Source organism: Muntiacus reevesi, chromosome 1 (assembly GCF_963930625.1).
Source record: "Muntiacus reevesi chromosome 1, mMunRee1.1, whole genome shotgun sequence".
Lineage (NCBI taxonomy): Eukaryota > Metazoa > Chordata > Mammalia > Artiodactyla > Cervidae > Muntiacus > Muntiacus reevesi.
Window position 1 is genome coordinate 196,619,883 of NC_089249.1, and position 25,527 is coordinate 196,645,409.

Consider the following 25,527-nt stretch of genomic DNA (forward strand, 5'->3'; position numbering starts at 1 on the left):
CTTTATCTGTAAAATGGGGATAGTAATAGCACTTAATGGGCTTGCCCGGTGGCTCAGTGGAAAAGAATCCACCTGCCAATGCAGGGGACCTGAGTTCGATCCCTGGGTCGGGAAGATCCCCTGGAGAAGGAACTGGCAACTCACTCCAAAATTTTGCCTGAGAAATCCCACGGACAGAGGAGCCTGGTGAGCTACAGCCCACGGGGTCGCAAAAGCGTCAGACAGGACTGAGCGACTAAACAACAACAATAGCACCTAAGGCACTCAGAATAAACAAGATGTGCAAAGTTAAGATGCATAAAATCAATAAGATGCTGCCACTGAGAGGTTCACAGTCACTAGCATACATTCCGGTATTACACATCATAATTTTGTAGAAGGAATGCAAAGGTGTGTTTTAGAAAAAAGTCCTCAGGGACTTCTCTGGTGGTTCAGTGGTTAAGACTCCACACTTGCAGTTTGAGGGGTGCAGGTTCAATCCCTGGTCAGAAAACTAAGATCCCACATGCTGTACCATGAGTCCAAAGGAAAAAAAAATCCCCAGTTACTATGGACTAGATGACCTGGAAGAGGTAAGTTTACAGCAAGGAGGCCAGGGACCACAGGGGTGGAAAGAAGGATGGATGGGGAGAGACAACCAAGGGGTCCCAGGGAGGATTACAGGGGATGAGGGAGAGGGAGGAAGAGGGAACTCAGGTTTGGAGGCCTGGAGGGGCTGTCACTGAAATAAGGCAAGAGAGAGGAGAAGCAGGTGTTAGTAAAAATAAAAATACAGTTCAAGTACATCCTGCATGCACCAAGTGCCGGGCGCCTGTCTGAGCACTAGCTTGCCTGATGATATGTGCTGTCACCCAAAACTCAGAGGGAAGTTCAGTAGCTGCAATGTCTAATTTAAAGATGAGTAACAGAGGCTGAGAGAAGGCAAAGCTGGAGTCAAAACTTCTGGCTTGGAATTCCCTGGTGGTCCAGTGGTTAGGACTCCACCGTCACTGCTGATGGCCTGGGTTCAATCCCTGGTTGGGGAACTAAGATCCTTCAAGCTGAGTGGCACGTTCAAGGGAAAAAAAAACAAAACACCCCTGGTCCCTGCATCCCCCAAGGTAGAGGGTCCCTAGTGTCTCTGCTTGCATATGCATGAGTAGGTGGGGGAAAGGAGCCAGAGGGCAAATGGATGGGTTCCATCAGATCAAGGTTAACCCAAGTTAATGAGTAACAAGTAGGGGAGAAGGGGGAGCCTGGTGGGGGAGGTGGAGGTGGGTCCAGGCTCTGAGTCCTGGAGAGAAATTCCCAGAAAGCAGTGTAGCACCCATCCTGGAATGGGCGGGAGTGAAGGGTGAGGAAGATGGATGTCCGCTGCTCCCAGATGTGGCCACGCCTGTGTGGGGAAAGGGTGGGGTGGGGTGCAGCCAGGAGATAACAATACTAAGGCAAATGCAGGGGACTGAAGGGGAGAGGGGCACCTGGGCTCCCGTCACTCAGAAATGACGCCCGTTTCTGCCCCCCCATTCTATTTGCATCCTAGCTAGGGTAGCCAGACAAAATACAAGATGCCCAGTTAAATCTGTATTTCAGATAAATAACAAATATTTTGGGTTTCTCTGGTGGCTCAGTGGCAAGGGATCCACCTGCCAGTGCAAATGACTTGGGTTCAATCCCTGATCCAAGAAGATCCCCTGGAGAAGGAAATGGCAACTCACTCCAGAATTCTTGCCAGGGAAATCCCATGGACAGAAGGCCCTGGTGGGCTACAATCCATGGTGTTGCAAAAGAGTTTGGCACAACTTTGGGACTAAACAACAACAAGCGAACATATTCTGTTTGTGTAAGAGTCTCCTAGAGGGGCATCCCTGATGGTCCAGTGGTTAGGACTCTGGGGTTCCAGTGCAGGGGGTTCTGGGTTTGTTCCCTGGTCGGGAAACTAAGATCCTGCAAGATGTATGGCATGGCCAAAAAAAAAAAAAAAAATCTCCTAGATATTCCACTTGGAACCTGCCCAGGCAGCCTCGCTCCCCCTGGGTCCACACCAGGAGTGCCTCCTTCTCTTTCTCCCCTGTTGGCTTATCTTTCCCATCATCCCCCTCCCAAACTTCTGGATGCAAATATCCATTCCCCTGAAGAAAGCCTGGAAGAATTCCTCTGGTTTCCTTCCCTCCCAGGAGACCTTGGTTCACTTTCACCTCCATCCCTCCGGTCACCTCCTGGATGTCATGGGTAGGACCCTTCTCAGACCTCCATCGCTGTGGGCATGAGCCTTCCCTCCAAGCCCAGGACTTCAAGGCATCTGTGTGTACTCAGTCACTCGGTGTCCGACTCTTTGCTACGCCATGGACTGTAGCCCACCAGGCTCCCCTGTCCATGGGATTCTCCAGGCAAGAATACTGGAGTGGGTAGCCATGCCCTCCTCTAGGGGAATCTTCCCAGCCCAGGAATCAAACTTGTGTCTCACAGCATCTGGGTTCTCTTAATTGTCAAAAAAGCAGGAACTGGGACTTCCCTGGCAGTCCAGTGGTTAAGACTGCGCTTCAAATGCAGGGGGGCAGTTTCGATCCCTGATCGGGGGAACTAAGATCCTACCTGCCTGCTGCACGGTGTGGCCAAAATAAAAAATAAAAAACAAAGCCGCAGGAACTGCCATCAATACTATTGTTCAGATGGACTAACTGAGGCTCTGAGGGAGGGGCAGGCAACCTCACAGGGAGAGTGAGGTCAGCAGGAATTCCTTCTCAAATTCTTGATTTCTTGACAAATCACAGAGCCCTAAGGCTTAAGCCTATAACGGAACCAGGAAACCGGGTGAATATTTTGGCCGATGGACAGGAGAGAAAGATAAAGAAAGTATTGGGGAGTGGAGGATCCTGGCAGGTGGCTACATCTCAGTTTCAGAAGTTGAACCCCAGTTCTGTAGAGTAAGCAAGTGTTTGCCTCCCTCTCCTCCTCCTCCTCTTCCAAAGAAAGCATGTCGCAATCAGATCAGACAGAGGCCAAGTTTGTTGTTTCTCCATGCCTCCCCACGGGGGCATGGCCGGGAAAAGAGCATGGTTTACAGGAAATCAGAGTGAGGTCCCTGTTAACCCCTTCAAGGAGGCTTTGGAAAACAACCCTCTGGGCTTCTGAATCCTCCATCTCTTCAGGGCTCTAGATCCCCCATCCTCCCTACACCTGGCTTCACATTCCCCCCATCCCCCAGAGGCTCAATTTACAAGCAAATTAAATTGACACTGAGGCAAAAATCCAGTTTGGACAATGTGGCCTTAAGTGGGGCAGTGGGCCGGGGGCGGGGTGGAAATGAGGAAATTGGCAATTTTGTGCAAGACTGGTGAATATGCAAATCAATATAACTATGGAGGGGAATTTAGCGATATCTAGCAAGGTTACTGTTAACACACAGCCTTTGATCAGAATTATCTTTTCTCATTGTAGTAAGAACCCTTTGAAGTTGCTTGCTGTTATAACGCCTTTATAGGAAGAAACTGAGGCTCAAGTGGTTATCAGTAATTTCCCCAAGTTTTACCAGTTAATAATCATGAGAACTGGGCAAGAACTGGGCAATAACTGGGCAATAATGCAGATTATCTCTGCAGGGAGCATGGTTTTATAACAATAGGAAGTCTGTCTGTCCATCAGCAGATGACTGGTTACTTTCACAGCCTGTAAGAACAAGGAAGCTCTCTGTGATCTGATAATGAAACAATCTCTATGGTATATTGTTTATGAAAAAGCAAGGTGTAACCCAGGGAGACCAGGAAGAAGAGTATGTAGTGCTTTCTGATATTTGTTTTTGAAATGTGTGAATGTTTGTAAATGTATAATATACCTCTGGAGAGAAACATGAGACTTGGTTACATGGTCATGTCTGAGACCCTGCTGCTGCTGCTGCTAAGTCACTTCAGTCGTGTCCGGCTCTGTGCGACCCCATCCCTGGGATTCTCCAGACAAGAATACCGGAGTGGGTTGCCATTTCCTTCTTCAATGCATAAAAGTGAACAGTGAAAGTGAAGTCGCTCAGTCGTGTCCGACTCGTAGTGACCCCATGGACTGCAGCCTACCAGGCTCCTCGGTCCATGGGATTTTCCAGGCAAGAGTACTGGAGTGGGCTGCCATTGCCTTCTCCGGTCTGAGACCCTGGTGGCTACCAACAAGAGCAGGAGGGAGGTTACCTTTTAGATATTGAACCATATTACCAATTCATATGCAACAAGTTAAATACAATTTTTAATAATAATAATATCCTAAGAGGATGCTTTTTAATTTATTTTTTAATTGGAGGATAATTGCTTTACAATGTTGTGTTGGTTTCTGCCATACATAAACATGAATCAGTCATAGGTATACACATGTCCCATCCCTCTTGAACCTCCCTCCCTTAAGAGGGTGTTGATGTAACACAAAAGCTAGCCATGGGGCTTTCCCCAATTATGACTTTTTAAAACCGCCTAGCCACTCAGGCCTCTTGACGAGAGTAGGTGGAGGGAATTCCAGGCTCTCCTTGCTGTAGAAAACATTCTCACTTGGATAGTGAACTCCTACATATACCTCAAAGCCCAGTTGAAATGTCCCCTCCTCCAAGAAATCTTCCCTGACCCTCCAAGAAGCTGAGTCTTTCTCCACTGGAGAAAACACTCCATGGGACTAGGAGCATTGATGCTGGACTCTGTCCCCGGCCCCCAGCCCCATGCCAACATGGAAGATTCTGGAAGTGGGACATGAGATGCTAGCACAGAGATAGACTCACAGGAAGAGTCTGGTGAATAAATGCATCATTAAAAGTAGACAGAGAGCCAGGTCCAGATATGTGGAGTTGGGGGCTAGGGGTGGCTCTCGGCCCTCTGCTTTCATCTACTACCAAGTGGATTTAACAGGGAAAGGTCCCTGATCACCAGCTGGCCATGACCCCGAGGGAGGCCCGGGCAGGAGGTTGTTGTGTCCCTGTAGCTGAAGAACATGGCCCCGGGTCATTTATGCCAGGCGTGCTGGCCCTACAGATTGAAAAACTTAGGAAACAGTATTGAGAAATCTGGGGCAGTCCCAGGGAGGGGGGAGGCCTCGGGAGTGAGGGCTGGTCGGAGGAGGGAGGAAGGCAGGAGCCAGATAAAAGGCAGCCTCCAGCAACCTCAGCTCACTCCCCCCTGCCCTCTCCCTCCGTCCCTCCGTCCCTCCATCCCTCCACTGCCCCAGCACCATGCAGCCCACCTCAGGTCCCAGCCTACTGCTGCTGCTTCTTCTAGCCAGTCTCCCCATGGCCCTGGGGAGCCCCATGTGAGTAGTCACAGCCTGACCCCCAAAAAAGGCTGCTTCAGAGATGGGAGTATGCATTTGTGGTAAGAAGCCCTGCATGTGTAGGGCGTATGTGCAGTGATGAGTGATTCTGCAGGAGAGGTGATTTGGTGTCCTGGACATTTGACTATCATAGATTCTGGGAGTTTGCAGTTTCAGGTTTTAAGGGTCTAGAGATTTCTTATGGGTGTATGTGGCTGAGGGCATGGATCTGGGTCTGGGGTGCCACAGGTTTAGGGAGAAGTTTGGGATGTTCTGGGCTGCCCTAGTGGCTCAGCAGGTAAGGAATCCTGCAATGCAGGAGACACAGGAAACACGGGTTCGATCCCTGGGTTGGGAAGATACCCTGGAGGAGGGCACCGGCAACCCACTCCGGTGTTCTCGTCTGGAGAATCCCATGAACAGAGGAGCCTGGCCGGCTACAGTCTAGAGGGTAGCAAAGAGCCGGACACGACTGAAGCCACTTAGCACATAGCACATATGGTGTTCCAGGGTTGGGTGTTTAGAGATTTGGTGTGTTTAAAGATTTTGGGATTAGAGCTCCTGGAATAAGTGTGTTCAGTGGTGATTTTGGAAGTCTAGAGTCTTGGAAGAGTTGGCACCTCTGATTTTGATGTTCAGGAGTTGATGGGATGTGAAGCACCGCCCCCGCATCCCCCCAGCTGTCTGCCGGGTCACCGGGTCCCCTGTGAGACCAGGGACTGGGGCAGAGCGCTCACCCTGGGGAAGGGCTGGCATCTCGGGCTTCCGGGGATGACAGCTCCACGCCCCATTCTCCCCTCCGGCAGGTATTCCATGATCACCCCCAACATCCTGCGTCTGGAGAGTGAGGAGACGGTGGTGCTGGAGGCCCACGGAGGACAAGGGAATATTCCGGTCTCGGTCACCGTCCACGACTTCCCGGCCAAGAAACAAGTGCTGTCAAACGAAAACACCCAGCTGAACAACGACAATGGCTACCTGGCCACCGTCACCATCAAGGTGGGCGCGCCAGGGAGCCCAGTCCTGCGGACGCTGCCCCAGCTCTGAGAGTCCTCCCCCCGGCTGAGCCCCTGCTCCCTCTCTGAGCCCCGCCCCTTCGGAGTCTCCCCCTCCCCCATCTCAGCCCTCCCCTTTCTGAGCCCCTCCCACTGCTTCATCCTGTGCTTTCTCAGAGCTTCTTTTTAATTTTAAATTAATTAACTTATTTTAATTGGAGGACAATTACTTTACAATATTGTGATGGTTTTTTGCCATACAGCAACATGAATCGGCCACAGGTATACATGTGTCCCCCCCCCCATCCTAAATACCGCATCCACATTGCTCCCCACCCTATCCCTCTGCTGCTGCTGCTGCTAAGTCGCTTCAGCAGTGTTCGACTCTGTGCGACCCCATAGACGGCAGCCCACCAGGGTCCGCCGTCCCTGGGATTCTCCAGGCAAGAACACTGGAGTGGGTTGCCATTTCCTTCTCCAATGCATGAAAGTGAAAAGTGAAAGTGAAGTCGCTCAGTCGTGTCCGACTCTTAGCGACCCCATGGACTGCAGCCTAGCGGGCTCCTCCGTCCATGGGATTGTCCAGGCAAGAGGACTGGAGTGGGTTGCCATTGCCTTCTCCGCCCTATCCCTCTGGGTTGTCCCAAAGCACTGGCTTTGGGTTCCCGGCTTTAAAAAAAAAACAACAACAAACTTTTAATTTATACTGGAGCATAATTGATTAGCAATGTTGCAGTAATTTCAGGTGTACAGTCAAGTGATTCAGTGATACATATACATGTATCTGTTCTTTTTCAAATTCTTGCCCCATTTAGGTTGTTACATAACATTGAGCAGAGATCCCAGTGCTATACAGTAGACCTCTGATCTCTCTCAAGCCCGCCTCCTTCCAAGCCCTAGGATCTCTGGGTCCTTTCCCATTTCTGACCCCCGTCCCTCCAAGCCCCTCCCCCTCTAAGCCCTTCTCTTCTTTCAGAGGCCCTTCCATCTGAGTCTTCTCTTTGAGTCCCCTTCCCCTTCTGAGCCCTCCCTCCTCTGAGCCGCCAGTCTTACTCCCCCTTCCCATCCCTCCCTCTGACCCCCACCCCCTCTCTTACCCTCCCCCCATCTCAGCACCCCGTTACTCCCCAAATCTGGGCAAACCAGAATTGATGGGCAGGCTGTGTTGTGAAGACGGGCAGGTGGAGCAGGCCCCTAATGATCTCTTGGTTCATGCCCAGATCCCGGCCAGCAAAGAGTTAAAATCAGACAAGGGGCATAAGTTCGTGACTGTCCTCGCGACCTTCGGGGGTGTTCCGGTGGAGAAGGTGGTGCTGATCAGCCTTCAGAGCGGGTACCTCTTCATCCAGACAGACAAGACCATCTACACCCCAGGCTCCACGGGTAAGGGGCGGGGAGGGGGGGCTGGAGAAGGCGGGGTGGGGGCGGGGCAGGGCTAGGGGAGGGGCGGAGTCTCAGCCAACGCTCTCTTTCTCTGCCACCGCCTCTCAGTCCTCTATCGGGTCTTCACTGTCGACCACAAGCTGCTGCCCGTGGGCCAGACGGTTATCGTCAGCATCGAGGTACCAGCCAACCGGGGCCCCAGACCTACACGGGGCTGAGACTCCGGGAGAGACAAAGAGATCGAGAAAGAGAAAGAGCCACCCGCGGAGACCCAAAGTCAAAGAGAGGCATATGGAGAGGTCGGGAGAGGGGGCGGGGACCCAGGGAGACCACGTGGGGCGAAGCTTGCTTGCGCCTGTGGATTCTAGCTCCAGATAGACGCCCGGTCACTGTGTGACTCTGGACAGGTCACTTCACCTTTCCGAGTCTGTTTCTTCATCCGAAGAGTGGGATGGTGACAGACACTAATTCTCTAGTGCCGCCAGAGGGCGCTCGTGAGCACTTGAGTCAGGCCCTGCTCCCTCCTCTGCCCCCAGCCCTCCAGGGCTCCCACTTGCCTGAGAACACAATTTCAAGTCCTCCTGCAGCCCACCAGACTCTGCAAGACCTACCCCCTCCCCTCCCTGCCCTCGCTTCTTCCCTCTCTTCTCGGCTCACTCTGCTCCAGCAACACACCAGTCTCCTCAGGCACAGCCCTGCCCCAGGGCCTTTGCATGGCCTATTCCCCCTACCCAGAAAACCCTTTTCCTGGAAATTTCCACACAGACCGCTCCCTCACCTCCTTCAAGTCTTTGTTCCAGTGTCCCAATTTTACAGTGAGATCTCCCTGAGTGCCCTGTAAAATTGCAACACCCCCTCTCCTTCTGGCATCTTGTAAATTGGCTCTATACATTTTATTAATTGCACCTTCTCCTAACCTCCACTGAACATAAATTCCAAATGGAGGGGAAGGGATTTTCTGTTGACAGCATGCTTGGCGGGTAGTAGGATAAATAAAAACTTACTGGAAGGAGGGAGGGAAGGCGAGGGGAGAGAGAAGCAGGGAGAGAAGGGGACGGGACCATACATGTAGAAGGAAGGGGGAGAGAGGGGAGGAAGACTGGGGCATGTCCTCCTCTGGGGACCTTCCTGAGTATTTATTGAGATTACACACAGCTAACAAGTCCCAGTTCCTGAAGGCTGTGAGCTGGCTTTAGAGATTTGGGGGTCTCCAGGGAACAAGACACACATCTCCCCTAAAGGCACAGTGTTCCGCTCCCAGCAAATGTCACCCCGTACCAACAGAAGCATGTTATCCACAGTGACCCCAATTTCCAAGAGAAGCCAGAAAACCAGATTTCTGTGTGATGTCTCCTGATGTTTGACTGTGGGCAATGCATGAAATCACATGTGTATGAGGTCGAGCCGAGCAACACTGCTGTGTCAGAAAGGCAAATGTGGGCAGTCATGTGTGGTGTGTGTATGTGCTAATCAAATGCTTAGCGCAGGGCCCTGCATCACCATAGAAAGACACATGCTCGTTATTATCATTTTTAACATTTATTTGTTAGGTTGTGTCGCGTCTTAACTGCAGCCTGTGGAATCTAGTTCCAATACCAGGGATCAAACGTGTGATCCCTGCATTGGAAGCGTGGAGTCTTAACCACTGGACCGCCACCAGGGAAGTCCCACATGCTCGTTATTATTTGTTTTTGGAGAGACACTTGTCATCTTCAGCTCTTGCCTATATTAACATGTCCCAAACCAGTGACATAGGAGTAAGAATTATCTTTTTCTAGATATGCGCATTGAGCGCAGAGAGGCTAAGTAACTTGCCCAAGGTCACATGGCTTGTAATGGGCTCAGTGGGGATTTGAACCCAAGCTGACTGGCTCGGGGGCACGTTCTTCACCACTGCCCCTTGGACCTAACACAGAGAGAATGTCCAGACACAGACAAGGAGGGGAGAGCCAAGAGGCAAAGCCTCACCTCTGAAGGGCCATTTCTCCGTGTCCCCCCAGACCCCCGATGGCATCCCCGTCAAGCGGGACTCCCAGTCTTCTCACAACCAATTTGGCATCTTGGCCTTGTCCTGGAACATTCCAGAGCTGGTGAAGTATGTCAGGCCCTCCCGGAGGGGGTTTGGGGCTCCCCTACCCCAGGAGAGGGAGTGGGGGGCTGCCAGTTCTGTCCAGATCACCAGCCTGCCCTCCCCACAGCATGGGGGTCTGGAAGATCAAAGCCCACTATGAAGACTCTCCGCAGCAGGTCTTCTCCGCTGACTTTGAGGTGAAGGAATATGGTAAGAGGACCAGGAAGCCGGGGTTGGCGCGATGGGGGGATGCATCAGGCTGGGCCCAGTGCTGGGCCCCCACCAACATGATCTGTCCCCCCAGTGCTTCCCAGTTTTGAGGTCCAACTAGAGCCTGAAGAGAAGTTCTACTACATTGATGACCCAGATGGCCTGAAGATCAACATCATCGCCAGGTGAGGGGCAAGGGGAGGGGCCAAGTAGGGGGAGGGGCTCAAGCAAGGCCAAAGCCAATTTGGAGGAAGATTCATCTGCAGAGGCAAGAATCTGAGACTGTCCCTGCATCGCAGGTTCTTGTATGGGGAGCACGTGGACGGGACAGCTTTCGTCATCTTTGGGGTCCAGGATGGTGACCGGAGAATTTCATTGACTCACTCCCTCACCCGTGTTCCGGTACCTAACAGAGGCCCTGTCTGGTCTCCTCCACTCTGAACACCCTTCCTGTCTCCTGTCGTCTGAGCCCATCCCCCGGGCCCTCCCCCCAGGTCCCCCCTCTGCCATGAACCCTTACTGTCTCCCCCAGATCAACGATGGTAACGGGGAAGCCATACTGAGACGCCAGGTTTTGCTGAATGGAGTGCAGCCATCCCGAGCTGATGCCCTGGTGGGCAAGTCCATATATGTGTCCGCCACCGTCATCTTGCAATCAGGTGCGGCCCAGTCTGGGGGCAGAGGCCCGGAATGAAAGGGGGATCCAGTCTGAGGGGGGAAGTCCAGTCTGAGGGAGGAAACACAGAATGAAGCAGGTATCCAGTCTGAGGAGGGAGGTCCAGTCTGAGGGAGGAGACCCAGAATGAAGGGGAGGTCCAGTCTGAGGTCCAGTCTGAGGGGGGACACCCAGAATGAAGCGGGGGAATCCAGTCTGAAGGGGGAGGTGCAGTCTGAGGGGGAAGGCCAGGAATGAAGGGGGCAGGATCCAGTCTGACAAGGGAGGTCTCGTCTGAGAGAGGAAGCCCAGAATGAAGGGCGGTGGGGGTTCCAGGCTGGCAAGGGAGGTCTAGTCTGAGAGAGGAGGCCCAGAATGAAGCGGGTATCCAGTCTGAGGAGGGAGGTCCAGTCTGAGGGAGGAGGCCCAGAATGAAGGAGGGGTCCAGTCTGACAGGGAAGAACCAGTGCAAGAGGGGAGACTCATTCTGAGGGTGGATGTTCAGAATGAAGCTGGAATCAGGTCGAAGGGGGAGATACTGTCTAAGGACAGAGGCCCAGTATGAAGACAGAGTGCAATCTGACGGGGGAAGCCTGGTCCTGAGGGGTGGCCCAGGAGCCCTCCCTCACGGCTGGCCCCCCTCAGGCAGCGACATGGTGGAGGCAGAGCGCACCGGGATCCCTATTGTGACTTCCCCCTACCAGATCCATTTCACCAAGACCCCCAAGTTCTTCAAACCTGCCATGCCCTTCGACCTCATGGTGAGACCCTGGGCAGGACTGCACCCCTTGGCCCTGCTCCTGAGCACGGTCACACTTCTGGGTCTGCCTGAATGCCCCCCACCTGCCCCTGTACCCACAGGTGTACGTGACCAACCCCGACGGCTCCCCCGCCCGCCACATCCCCGTGGTGACCCAGGGCAGCAACGTGCAGTCCTTGACCCAGGATGACGGCGTGGCCAAGCTAAGCATCAACACACAGAACAAACGGGATCCCCTGACCATCACTGTGAGTTCTGGGCCAGCCTCAGGGGACTTAATTTTGTAGAGTGGGGGTCCTAACATGTGCACAAAAGGATCCCGTCCTGGGCATAGAGTGGGATCCTTTCATTTGCATAAAGGGATGTGCCATCCACAGAGATGTTTTCATTTGCATAGAGGGGCTCTTTTTATGTTTTCACTTAATTGATTGAAGTAGAATTGACTTACAATGTTGTGTTAATGTCCGCTGTACAGCAAAGTGATTCAGTTAGACATATGCATATTTACATTCTTTTTCATGTTTGTTTCATGGTTTATCACAAGATATTGAATAGAGTTCCCTGTGCTCTACTGTAGGGCCTTGTTTACCCATTCTATATACAATAGTTTGCATGCATAGATGTGTTCTCATCTGCACAGTAGGGTCCTACCTTCTAGATGTCTTCTGCCCAGGTGTCTTTTTATTTTAAATTATTCACTTATTCATTTTTGGTGGCACTGGGTCTTCACTGCTGTTTGCCAGCTTTCTCTCCTTGTGGTGCTTGGATTTCTCATTGAGGTGGCTTATCTTTGTCGCAAACCGCAGGCTCTAGGGTGCATAGACTCAGTAGTTGTGATACACAGGCTTAGTTGCTCCACAGCGCGTGTAATCTTCCCGGACCAGGGATCGAACCCATGTTCCCTGCATTGGTAGGCAGATTCTTATCCACCGTGCCATCAAGGAAGCCCCTGCCTAGACATCTTATATGGACACTTGTGATGGCATGGGGCCCACCTGGATCATTCGGTCTCCTCCCCATCTCCTTAAGATCTTTAACCTAATCTCGTCTGCAAAGTCTTTCTCCTCACATAAAATACCCTGGTCTCAGGGGTATGGATTTAGATTTGTCTGGGGAGGGCAGGTGGGCATCATGGCGTCCATCTTTCCCTGACTAGGTACGCACAAAGAAGGACAATATCCCCGAGGAGCGACAGGCCACCAAGACCATGCAGGCCCTACCCTACAACACCCAGGGGAACTCCAATAATTACCTGCACCTCTCTGTGCCCCGCGTGGAGCTCAAGCCTGGGGAGACTCTCAACGTCAACTTCCACCTGCGCACAGACCCCGGGCAGCAAGCCAAGATCCGCTACTACACCTACATGGTCCGTGGCTTTCTAGAACTCCCAGCATCCCCGGGAGCTCTCACCCATCCCAGATTCCCCCCTCCTCACTCCCACCCATTCTCCCACTCACCTTCCTGATCCTTATACCCAACCGTCCTCCCAGATCATGAATAAGGGAAAGCTGTTGAAGGTGGGACGCCAGGACCGAGAGCCCGGCCAGGACCTGGTGGTGTTGCCCTTGACCATCACATCGGACTTCATTCCTTCCTTCCGCCTGGTGGCCTACTACACGCTGATTAATGCCAACGGCCAGAGGGAGGTGGTGGCCGACTCCGTGTGGGTGGACGTCAAGGACTCGTGTATGGGCACGGTGAGCTCCCTGGCACCTCTCTGTGCCCATCTGGGGACCCTCCGCCTGGCTGTCCCTCTCCCCATCTTGTGCCTCTGGCTCTGTCTGTCTCCAACCTTTTGAGTTCATGCCTCTCCCGCATTTCAGAGTTCCTGCCTCTCTTCCTTTTCCATCTCATTCTTTCTTCCATCTCTTTCAGCCTCAGTTTCTTCATCTTTTTTTTCGTGATATGGACCATTTTTTAAAGTCTTTATTGAATTTGTTACAATATTGCTTCTGTTTTATGCTTTTGGTTTTTTGGCTGGGAAGCAGGTGGGATCTTAGCGCCCCAACCAGGGATTGAACCTGTACTTCCTGAATTGGAAGGCGAAGTCCTAACCACTGAAACCCCAGGGAAGTTCCCTTAGTAGCTTCTTTTCTTCCAGTTTTATTGAGATGTAATTTACACACAGCACTAAGTTTAAGGTGTAGAGCATAATGATTTAACTTAGGTACATCATAAGTGACCACCACAATAAGTTGAGTGAATATTGATCATGTCGTAGAGATATGAGATTAAAGAAGTAGAAAAAAAAAATCTTTTCCCCTTGTGGTGAGAATTCAAGGTTTCCTCTAACGACCTTCCTATATGATGGCACAGCAGGGTTAATTACATATATTTATTATGTTGTACATTACACCCCTGGTACTTATAACTGAAAATTTGTTTTTAACCACCTTCACTCAATTCCCCCTCCCTTTACCACACATCTGATCTCTTTTTCTATGAGTATGTTTGTTTGAAGTATAATTGACCTATGGTGGTGGTTACTCGCTGAGTCATGTCCAACTCTTTGCAACCCCATAGACTGTAGTCTGCCAGGCTCCTTTTTCCATGGGATTTCCCAGGCAAGAATACTGGAGTGAGTTGTCATTTCCTTCTCCAGGGGATCTTCCTGACCCAGGGATCAAACCTGGGTCTCCTGCATTGCAGGCAGATTCTTTATGGACTGAGCTACAGGGAAGTACCTAATTGACCTATGCCACTATGTCAGTTACTGGTGTATGACATTTCTACAATCCAAATATCAATATGTGATTCGATATTTCTGTGGGTTTCAAAATGCTCACCATGATGAGTCCTGTTAGTAACCACGTGTCACCATACAAAGATCCTATGCGGTTATTGACTGTCTTCCTCACACTGTGTATTTGATACCTATGACTCATTCATTTCGTGAGTGGAGGCTTACACTCAGCATCTCTCTTGCCCCTGGTTTTCTCTCTTTTCTTGATTTTCTGCCTGATGCCAATTTGGCTTGCTTCTTCCCCTCCCCTTTCAGCCCAGCTCAAGACCTCCTCTGTCTTGGGCTTCTTGGGGTCTTACAGGGCTGACTTCCCCCTCCAATCTGCTCCCCTCCCATAGCTGGTGGTGAAAAGTGGTGGGAAGGAAGAGAAGCACCATCGACCCGGGCAACAGATCACCCTGAAGATTGAGGCTGACCAGGGGGCCCGAGTGGGGCTGGTGGCCGTGGACAAGGGCGTGTTTGTGCTGAATAAGAAGAACAAATTGACCCAGCGTAAGGTATGCCCCAGAGTCGCTGAGGTTGGTTCAGAGATGGCATTGGGGTGAGGTGGGAATGATGCTTGTTGTCATCAGTCACTCAGTCCTGTCCAAGTCTTTTTCAACTCCATGGACTGTAGCCCACCAGGCTTCTCTGTCCATGGCATTTCCCAGGCAAGAGTACTGGAGTGAGTTGCCATTTCCTTCTCCAGGGGACCTTCCCCACCCAGGGATGGGACCTGTGTCTCCTGCATTGGCAGGCAGATTCTTTACCACTGAGCCACCTGGGAATGGTGCTGGAGAGGAGCAGATGGGTTGAGCATAGAGGTCCGAATGAATGTAGACACGGGGATGGGTGGAAGTCAAGTCGAGGATGAGAATGTGGGTGGACAAAGGTCCACGTTGGAGATGGTGCTGGGAAAGGACGCGGTCCAGAGCCCAACTCTGGATCGTCCATCGTGACCTGCTGGCTGGGGGAGCAGGATAAGGATGGATGGGGTGGGGCTGGATGGACACGTTGGTGAGAGGGTGGCGGCACTTCTGACCCTCCGCCTCCACGCCACCCCGCAGATCTGGGACGTGGTGGAGAAAGCAGACATTGGCTGCACCCCAGGCAGTGGAAGAGACTATGCCGGCGTCTTCACCGATGCAGGACTCGCCCTCAAGACCAGCCAGGGCCTGGAGACCAAGCAGAGGGCAGGTGAGGACGCAGGGAGAGGCAGGGCAGGCGAGGAGCAGGGCCTCTATCCCCCAGATACTGGGAACAGGCTAAGGGCAGGGCTCTGGGGTGCAGGTCGGGGTGTTGAAGTCCCGCCTCCACCACCATCTCACAAATCACTTCTTTCCGAACCTCGGTTTGGGCCGCAATAACACTCCAGCATCACGGCGAGGGTGGGGGTGGGGAGGAAACCAAGGACACATTGTAGGTGCCTAACCCATCTGGTTCCCCTTCCACCTGCCTTTAGATCCGCTGTGCCCGCAACCAGCTGTCCGTCGGCGCCGCTCGGTGCAGCTCATGGAGAAGAGGATGGATAAAGGTGTGGGCCCTCCGCTGATCCCCACCCATTCTGGATCCCAGCTAGAGAGGGAAGGGGAGGGTCTGACCGTGGGGAAGTTCTCCCTGGGGCTGTGTCCTGAGCGCCTGCTGCTTCGAGGCCGCCGCTGAGGGCGCGCGGGACGTGGGGGGGAAACCTGTGTTCCCGCAGTGGGTCAGTACAGCGGCGATCTGCGCAAGTGCTGCGAAGACGGCATGCGGGACAACCCCATGAAGTTCCCGTGCCAGCGCCGGGCCCAGTTCATCCTACAGGGCGATGCGTGCGTCAAGGCCTTCCTGGACTGCTGCGAGTACATCGCTCAGCTGCGGCAGCAGCACAGCCGCCACAGCGCCCTGGAGCTGGCCAGGAGTGAGTCCTGTGGCGGGGAGGGCGGGCCTGTCCGCGGTGGGAGGGAGGGGTCCAGTCCTAGGACCTGGTCCTAGGACCTAGTCCTAGTCGCAGGCGGGAGAAAGTGCCTGTCTGAGGGATGAAGGACCTAGTCTAGTAGAGAAGACTCCTTGCCTGAGGGCAAGGAAATTTCCTGCCTGGGTGGATTGGCCTGGCCCTGGCCCCAGACACTCTGAAGTTTGACTTTACCAGTGCCCAGGACTCACATGGTCTGAGGGAACGTTCTAGAAGATAGAGCTGGTCACACTAGTTGCCAGTAGGAAGACCTGAGATGGGTTCTAAGCTTGCCTTTACCAAAGAAAACTAATTCATGTTGCCTTCTTAAGAGAGCTGCTCAACCTTTGCCCAATCAATGTTCGATCATTCATTCATTCATTCATTCGGTTTTGGATAGACATGTACACAGTCAAAACTCTACATCTCAGGCCACATCAATCTTAGGCAAAGCCAGGGGTTCTCTTAGAAGCCCCATTTAAGCAAAATCAGAATGGTCTCACCACAAAGTGGCCTTTACAGAACTGACAAGAGTCTCTACTGCCATCTGTTGAGAGACAGAGGAGCCCGGTGTGGCCTGATCTCACCATTATTCAGTTTTTAAAATTTTTGATTATGCCATGTGGCATGCAGAATCTTAGTTCCCTGACTAGGGATTGAAACTGTGCCCCCTGCAGTGGAATTTCAGGACCTTAACCACTGGACCACCAGGGAAGTTCCTCTCCTTTTCTCTTTTTGTTTTTTAAAAACATCTTTTGATATGTCTTAATTAGAGGACTTCTGTGCTGCAATGGGCTTTGTTGAAACTGAATTATCTGCAGACACCTCTCAAAAGCAGCCATTGCCAAAGTCAAATATTTCTGAATTCCTTTAGCTGGAACACTAGCTACCCCTTCAACCCTCTACCCCGCTAAAAACATAATGATTCCCAACATACATGAGCACAGAATTCTACCTTCAGTCTCTTTGCAAATTATAATGACTAGGCATGCTACTCTCTGCTCCAGTGACCCAAGACTTTTCCTTCACCAAGAAGCAATTTAGACAACCTGTGTATGATTTACACACACATGGATGACTCTCCCCCCACCAGCATTGTGTCATTTCTTTAGCCAACTGGGGGTGATACAGAGGGTTGATTAAGAGTTAGTATCCCAAAGGCACTCTGATAGATTATTCCAGAGTATTGGGCTTCCCTTGTGGCTCAGCTGGTAAAGAATCTGCCTACAATGCCGGAGACCTGGGTTCGATCCCGAGGTTGGGAAGATCCCCTGGAGAAGGGAAGGGCTACCCACTCCAGTATTCTGGCCTGGAGAATTCCATGGACTGTATAGTCCATGGGGTCGCAAAGAGTTGGATACGACTGAGCGACTTTCACTTTCTTCACTTTTATGTGTGTATTTAAGTATCTATGGAATTCCACCTACTTTGTGGTTAGGCAGAAAAGTGGAAGTGTTAATCACTAAGAGTCTGACTCTTTGTGACTCCATGGCTGTAGCCCACCAGGTTCCTCTGTCTATGGGATTTCCCAGGCAAGAATACTGGTGTGGGTAGCCATTTCCTCCTCCAGGGGATCTTCCCAACCCAGGGATCGAACCTGTAACTCCTGCATTGACAGGCAGATTCTTTACCATCTGAACCACCAGGGAAGCCCCAAGACCAAATTAAAATATGTTCATCATTTTTTGAGGAAAGCCCAGCCAGGATTGAACTCTATTCTAACCAACTTTGTGTACTTGCTGATGGGGTCAAGATGACTTTTAAAGGCCACTGTCTCTTTGGCAATCTCTGTCAAGTCCGGGGAATCTCTCAGCTAGCCTCATTGTTTTCAGGATAGACTTAACCATCACATGGCTAACATAACAGAGCAGGCATGGGCCAATGATGCTTTTAGAGGCTCATTCATGCAAGCGTTTTCATTCCCTTGAAAATCAAAGAAGGGGGAAAAAAAATCAGCCTAATGCAGTGTGGCTTATTTTCACCTTTATACCAACCTGGTTGTAAAATATGACTTTTAATATTTTTTTAATGGAGAAAGAAGCTTCTAAAAGGGGCAAATGTGCCTAGGATCCCCGGAAGTGATCATGTGACCTTGGGTGTGTCCATGCTAGGAATCCCTTCAGGGGATTATAAAGATAAATATCTAAAAGGGACTGTGGAGGGAGCAGGAGGGGGGATTCAGTCTGTTTTTACCCCCCACCCCCACCCACAGGTGACCTGGATGATGAAATAATCCCAGAGGAGGACATCATTTCCCGAAGTCAATTCCCCGAGAGCTGGTTGTGGACCATCATTGAGGACTTTAAACAAGCAGACAAAAATGGGTAAGACTGGGATGTCCCCACTTCAACCTATCCCCAGGCCAGCTTCTATGATCACCCCAGATTGGACACTGCATTTGCATGCACCTCAAACCCCCTTCTTTTGTGGAATCATGGTGGAAGCACACAGCCCAGCCTAGAAAAATCGAGTTGGGACTACCTAAATGTACCCACCTCCAGCCCCCTTCCAACCCTGTCCCTTGGGGCCCCTCCCTACCTGCTCTCCCCCTGCACCCTGCTAGAAGTCTTCTCCTAATGCCTGCCCCCCCCCCCCCAATTCTCCCTGGACCAGAATCTCCACGAAGCTCACAAACGTGTTTTTGAAAGACTCCATCACCACCTGGGAGATTCTGGCCGTGAGCTTGTCGGACAAGAAAGGTGAGAGCAGATGGTGGTCCGGTCCTCAGAGGCCGGGACCCCAGATCCCCTGAGCATTTTCCCGTTCCATCCTGACAGATCTTTTGTTTCCTGGTGGCTAACACTTTGCCCTGGTTACTAGAGAGGGATTAGAGTGCAGAATGTGAGTGACATCGTGATTTGGTAAATAGACTTTATTTTTAGTGCAGCTTTAGTTCAGAGCACGGAGAAGGCAATGGCACCCCACTCCAGTCCTCTTGCCTGGAAAATCCCATGGACAGAGGAGCCTGGTAGGATGCAGTCCATGGGGTTGCTGAGGGTCGGACACGACTGAGCGACTTCACTTTCACTTTTCACTTTCATGCACTGGAGAAGGAAATGGCAACCCACTCCAGTGTTCTTGCCTGGAGAATCCCAGGGACGGCGGACCCTGGTGGGCTGCCATCTATGGGGTCGCACAAAGTTGGACACGACTGAAGTGACTTAGCAGCAGTAGCAACAGCAGTTCAGAGCAAAACTGAGAGGATGGTGCAGAGACTTCCTATGTACCATTTCCCCTACCACATCCACAGCCTCCCTCAGCATCAACATTGTAACAGTTGATGGACACATCATTATCTTTGCTAGTTCTTGGCTGATATTAAGGCTCACTCTTGGTGTCATATGTTTCTGTGGGTTTGGACAAATGTATAAAAACACACAGGCTTCCCAGGTGGCGCAGTGGTAAAGAATCTGCCTGCCAAGGCAGGAGATGCAATAAAGGCAGGTTCGATCCCTGGATCAGGAAGATCCTCTGGAGTAAGAAATGGCAACTCGCTCCAATATTCTTGTCTTGAAAATTTCATGGATGGGCTACAGTCCATGGGGTCGTAAAGATTTGGACACGACTGAGTGAGCACACACATACATAAAGACGTATATCCACCATATCATATAGAATTATTTGCTATATGATATAATTATTCTATAATATCACATAGAATAATTTGCCACAAGAACTTGGTAGGGGTGATATTGCCATGGTAGTGAGTAAGGTAATTAAGAAAAACTAAAAGAGGAAGCGGGATGAAGTGAGTGATCGAAACACCAGTGGGTAGGCTGTGAAACACAATAAAAAGGTATATGCATCCCCTCCCCCCACCACTGCCACCAAGGGCTGCGTGTGAGACCCTGACAAACCCTAGTCAAGTATGAATGATTTAGAGCTGGTCTGGGAGTGGGGCAAGGAAAGTGAGGCACTGACTTTGAATGCAAAATTAAGTGGGTGCCAAAAAACTCAGTCATCAAGATAAATTGTATTTTCATGCAATAGTTTTTTTAAAAATCAAAATGAATGCCAAAAAAAAAAAAACAACAACAAAACCTATGATGTACAAAATAACCAGATTCTAAATAAAGATCAGCACTGTGTTGAGCCCTGTTGGAGCTTGAGGCCAAAGGAAAGATGTGTTTCATATACATATTTTCTGTCCATTTTAAAGGTTATTTTTTTCCCCAGAGCATTAAAGTAGTTCAAAAACTATTAAAAACACTAAAAAAAAAAAACAAACAAAAAGATGTATTAAAACTCACAGCATTTAGTGTATTTCATTTATACTACACCCAGTTACTCTAGTATAAGTTTATTTAGTTATAATTTATCATAAATTATACTTCAGTGTCATTTTACTTTCCTGACTTCAAAAACTTTTAAAATCTGCTTCTTTGCTTGTCTTGCTTTTCATGAAAGGAATTGTGATTTTCTGATAATTTCTCTTGAAATTATCAGGTGACGATGGCAGATGAAATCATATATGCAAGGCACATAGTTTTCCTTCTGCCTGGGACTCCAAAGTCACTCAGCACAGTTCTAGTTTGGGGTCCCCATCCCTGTTTCAAATCAGGGCATCTTCATATTTGCCTGTTGTACATTTCTGTATACCAAGGTTCTGTTTGAGGTTTCCTTTACCTAAAAATGTTCCTGCAGCTTGAAAAAAAAAAAAAATGTTAAAAACTACCATTAGACCCTTGCCCCCTAAGCGTGTTCCCTGGACTAGTTGCAATCTGGTAAAGGAGCTTTACCTGGGAGTTTGTTAGACATTCAGTATCTTTTTTTTTTAACTTTTTTATTTTATATTGAAGTATAGCCAATGAACAGTGTTGTGATAGTTTCAGATGGGCAGTGAAGTGACTCAGCCATACATATCCATTCTCCCCCAAACTCCCCTCCCATCCAGACTGCCACAAAACATTGCACAGAGTTCCCTGTGCTATACAGTAGGTCCTTATTTGTCGTCCATTTAAAATATAGCAGTGTGTATAAGACATTTAGGCTTCCTTTATGGCTCAGTCAGTAAAGAATCTGCCTGCAATGTAGGAGACCTGGGTTTGACCCCTGGGTTGGGAAGATCTCCTGGAGAAGGAAATGGCAACCCATTCCAGTATTCTTGCCTGGAGAATCCCATGGACAGAGGAGCCTGGCAGGCCACAATCCATGGGGTTGCAAGAGTTGGGCATGACTTAGTGACAAAACCATCACCATAAGACATTCAGAAATCTTGTACTCCTGACCTGCTGAGTCAGACATGTATTTTGTTACATGATTCCTGGGAGATTTGTATGGCCGTGAATGTTAGGAAACGTCTTCCCTCCTCCAGCATTTCTCAACCTCCTCACTGATGTGATTCTGGGCTGGGTTACTCTATGTGGCAGGAGACTGTCCCATGCAATATAAGATGTTGATAATCTTCATGGCCTCTATCTGCTAGATTTCAGTAGCAACCCATTCTCCTAGTTGTGCCATTCAAAATGTCCCAGGGGAGCCGTGCAGAATCCCTGTGGTTTTTACATCTTGCCAGTGATATCTTTTCAACATCATTAACATTGAATGCTCACAACTATCCTATGAGATTGGTATTATAAATGAGAACACTGAAGCCAGGGAAAGAAGGCGACTTTTCCAGGGTCACCAGTGAATGAAACTTTTAGGAATCCAAGCTTCAGAATAAAGATTGTAGCCTTGTAACCAATAGAATGGGGCTTCCTGGGTGGTGCTAGTGGTAAAGAACCCGCCTGCCAATGTAGGAGGCATAAGAGATGCGGGTTCAATCCCTGGGTCATGAAGATCCCCTGGAGGGGGAAATGGCAGCCCACTCCAGTATTCTTGCCTGGAGAATCCCAAGGACAGAGGAGCCTGGTGGGCTACAGTCCAGAGTGTTGCAAAGAGTCAGACACAACTGAAGCAACTTAGCATGCATGCAACCAATAGAACTTGAAAATTTTAGACTTAAGAGCTCTTATGGGGTAAAGAAAGAGTATCATTAAAAGCAGGGCGCTTCCCAAACCCAAGTCCCTGATTCCAAATCCCACATCTTTCTCTGGGCAGTTGTTTGGCCTTAATCAAGTTACTCAGCCTCTTTATGCTTATCCATAAAATGGGCACGACTGAAAGAGTAACTACTCAAAGTGTTGGGATTTTATAATAGTTATAATAGTACCAGCCACATTGTAATGTTCAATGAGTGTGAACTATTATTTTTATTATTGGAGTTGAGCATATTTTAGGGGCCAAAGAGTAACTGCCTTTTGGAGATGTATAGATGCCTCCTTAAATGACACAGATCAGGTATCAGAAGTCAATTCTTTTTTAAAAGATATTTCTTTTTATTTATTTATTTGACTGCACTGGCTTTTAGCTGTGTCATATGAGATCTAGTTCCTTGACCAGGGATCAAACCTGGGCCCCCTGCATTGGAAACCCAGAGTCTCAGCCCCTGGACCACCAGGAAAGTCCCTTTTTTAAAAATTGAATTATGGTTGATTCACAGTGTTGTGTTAGTTTCTGGCTTAGTCATTTCTTTTTAAGAGATTTTCTTTTTGTCCACACCATGCGATTTGCAGGATCTTAGTTCCTTGACCAGGGACCAAACCCCCCCAGCCCCCCCACCCCTGCCACGATGTTACATCCATGTATGAGTGCTTAGTGGCTCAGTCATGTCCAACTCTGAGACCCCACGGACTGTAGCCCGCCAGGCTCCTCTGTCCACAGGATTTCCCAGGCAAGACTCCTGGAGTGGGTTGCCATTCCCTTCTCCAAGGGAATCTTCCTGACCCAGAGATCGAACCCAGGTCTCCTGTGTTGCAGGCAGGTTCTTTACTATCTGAGCCACCAGGAAAGCCCCCGTATTATGTCTATGGGCTTCTGCAAAGACCTTGGGATAGCTCCCGAGGTCAAGTGTAAGCACTGAAACGTTGGCAGGGGCAAGAATTCGGACCCAGTCCACCCTGCCCAGTCCCCTAGCCCGTATTATGTCTATGGGCTTCTGCCAAGACCTTGGGATAGCTCCCGAGGTCAAGTGTAAGCACTGAAAGGTTGGCAGGGGCGAGAATTCGGACCCAGTCCACCCTGCCCAGTCCCCTAACCCCACTCCTGACACTCTGTTCTGTTTCCACTCCGGGCAGGGATCTGTGTGGCTGACCCCTATGAGGTCACTGTGATGCAAGATTTCTTTATCGATCTGCGTCTCCCCTATTCGGTGGTGCGCAACGAGCAAGTGGAGATCCGAGCGGTCCTCTACAACTACCGGGAGGCGGAGACTCTCAAGGCGCGTCCCTGGTGCAACAGAGGCATGGAGGGTGCGGGGACTTGGTGGAGCGAGTCTGTGGCATGTTCTCCTGACCCCATCCTCTCTCTCCCTGGCAGGTGAGGGTGGAATTGCTCTACAATCCAGCCTTCTGTAGCCTGGCCACCGCCAAGAAGCGCCACCAGCAGACTCTAGTGATCCCAGCCAGGTCCTCGCTGGCGGTGCCTTACGTCATTGTGCCCCTGAAGGTCGGCCTCCACGAGGTGGAGGTCAAGGCTGCCGTCTACAACCACTTCATCAGTGATGGTGTCAAGAAGACCCTGAAGGTCGTGGTGAGTCCTTGGGGTACCTGTTGCCCCTTGTCCTTCAGGAGAGGCTCCTGTTCGCCCTGTGCTGTCAACCCAACTTGGAGACCCAGGCCCACCATAGGAGATTCAGGAGTTCTGGAAGTTTGGAAGGAGGGCCAGGATTAGGGTTAGGCAAGTGAGCACAGAATTTTTAGCAGACACCCGAAAGCTCAGAGATCAATAATATTTTTTCATTAAAACGTATTTTAATATCAGATATGATATCTTGTAACATTTTAGCAGAGGCGTTTTCTTCTGACTTTAAACATCTTGGGGGCAGTTCCCTGGTGGTGACTAGGACTCAGTATTTTCACTGCTGTGGCCCTGGGTTTGATCCCTGGTCTTGAAACTAAGATATCATAAGCCACACAGCTCAGCCAGATAAATCAATAAATTTAAAACTCTTGAGAAAATATATTTCACAGAGCAAATATTGCAAAGGAATAATATACAATTGCAAGAACTAGGACACTTCTTTACCTATGATTCTTACCCTTAAAAAATGCACTGACACACACAACAAAAAAGAAGACCCATGGGAAAAAAAAAAAACTCAACCCAGAAAAAAGAAATATGCATTAACAGTCATGTTTCTGTTACTGTTTCCTATAGTGTCGAACATTTTCAAATATAGACAAAATCATCCAAAATGAAAGGATTTTAGCATCTTTCATGAATACTTTAAAGCAAAACATAAGATCATAAACAAGATCAAAAATATTCTAATGCAATATTTTAAGAAATCAAAATTCATTCCAAAAACCCCTGCAATATACAAAATATCAAAATTTTAGAGACAAATTTTATGGTGTCAAACCACCTCATATTGACGCCCAAAGCAAAAGAAAACTGAGTTGGGCCTGTGTATATTTTTTATTGGTTATTTTTTCCCAAAAACCATTACAGTAGTTGAAAAAATATTGAAACATTGAAAACCAAATGTATCAAAACTGACAGATTTCACATTGAAATGTTTTATTTATACCCAAATCATAATTTAATATAATTTTTCTTTCCTGGCTTTAATGGAAGCAAACATATTTTTTCAACTACTTTAATGTTCTGGAATTAATCTAACTATTAAAATAATACATTTAAAAAATTACACAAAAGTGTGTATATAAAGGTGCACACATTTCTCCTCTTGCTGTGAATTTCAATATGACTCAACACAGGCACTGGTGGGAAGACACCAGTAGTGTGCTGGAGCCTGTGTTACCCAGCTTCCTAGATCCAGTATGTCTACCACTTCCCAAGTCTGTACTCACTCACGGTGGTAGCTTGGAATCCATCGTGGTGGAGATATTTACACCAAGGAAATTGGCAGCACTACAAATCAAGAGCTTTTCTTCCTAGAGAGCTGGATGTTACATACTGATGAATACAACATAGGAAGGAACTCAGTCTGCAAAGGAAAAGATGGGAATCACTCCAGACAAAAGGAGAATGGGTTCTGTGAAGGCAAAAGCAGCCACTGTCCTCCATGGAGGCTTATGTGCATAGACACATAAGAGCTTGTGTTGGGCCTTTGACTCTAATTAAGATGCCCCTATTTTAATTGAGCACTTACTGTCTGCTAGGCACTGTGTTAAGTAGTTATGTACATTCTTTCATTTATTTTTTCCTCTTTCCTTTAATACTGATTCTTGTTTACTGGCTCAAAAATTTTCTTTTACTTTTAAATTATTTGTTTTAAAATTTTTATTTTATTTAGCCCATTAAGAGGCTTTGGGTTAAAAACAGACTCTGGAGCCAGACTATTAGGTTCAAACCCAAATTCTGTTCTACTTGCTTTGTGACCTTGGGCAAGTTACTTTACCTGTGTGTTCCCCAGTTCCCCCATCTTTAATATTTATTTATTTGACTTAGTTGTGGCACAGGGATCTTCTTCTCTAGTTCTGGCACATGGGCTCAGTAGCTGCAGCACATGGGCTTGGTTGCCCCATGGTATGTAG

General features: G+C 49.3%; 1 protein-coding gene across 1 annotated transcript in view; it reads left to right on the top strand.

Annotated features, from left to right (window-relative positions):
* The first annotated feature begins 5,103 nt into the window (after nucleotides 1-5,103).
* C3 (complement C3) overlaps nucleotides 5,104-25,527 on the top strand; it is a 34,251-nt gene continuing 13,827 nt past the window's right edge. Inside the window, exons 1-21 of the mRNA XM_065917918.1 lie at nucleotides 5,104-5,256; nucleotides 6,063-6,255; nucleotides 7,472-7,634; nucleotides 7,743-7,813; nucleotides 9,635-9,729; nucleotides 9,833-9,915; nucleotides 10,010-10,100; nucleotides 10,215-10,317; nucleotides 10,448-10,574; nucleotides 11,216-11,331; nucleotides 11,432-11,578; nucleotides 12,487-12,696; nucleotides 12,821-13,027; nucleotides 14,412-14,570; nucleotides 15,120-15,249; nucleotides 15,515-15,586; nucleotides 15,755-15,952; nucleotides 18,198-18,309; nucleotides 18,599-18,684; nucleotides 23,104-23,246; nucleotides 23,345-23,557. Of these exons, the coding sequence (XP_065773990.1) occupies nucleotides 5,180-5,256; nucleotides 6,063-6,255; nucleotides 7,472-7,634; nucleotides 7,743-7,813; nucleotides 9,635-9,729; nucleotides 9,833-9,915; nucleotides 10,010-10,100; nucleotides 10,215-10,317; nucleotides 10,448-10,574; nucleotides 11,216-11,331; nucleotides 11,432-11,578; nucleotides 12,487-12,696; nucleotides 12,821-13,027; nucleotides 14,412-14,570; nucleotides 15,120-15,249; nucleotides 15,515-15,586; nucleotides 15,755-15,952; nucleotides 18,198-18,309; nucleotides 18,599-18,684; nucleotides 23,104-23,246; nucleotides 23,345-23,557 (2,796 nt within the window). The 5' untranslated portion in view covers nucleotides 5,104-5,179. The remainder of the gene's footprint in view (nucleotides 5,257-6,062; nucleotides 6,256-7,471; nucleotides 7,635-7,742; nucleotides 7,814-9,634; nucleotides 9,730-9,832; nucleotides 9,916-10,009; nucleotides 10,101-10,214; nucleotides 10,318-10,447; nucleotides 10,575-11,215; nucleotides 11,332-11,431; nucleotides 11,579-12,486; nucleotides 12,697-12,820; nucleotides 13,028-14,411; nucleotides 14,571-15,119; nucleotides 15,250-15,514; nucleotides 15,587-15,754; nucleotides 15,953-18,197; nucleotides 18,310-18,598; nucleotides 18,685-23,103; nucleotides 23,247-23,344; nucleotides 23,558-25,527) is intronic.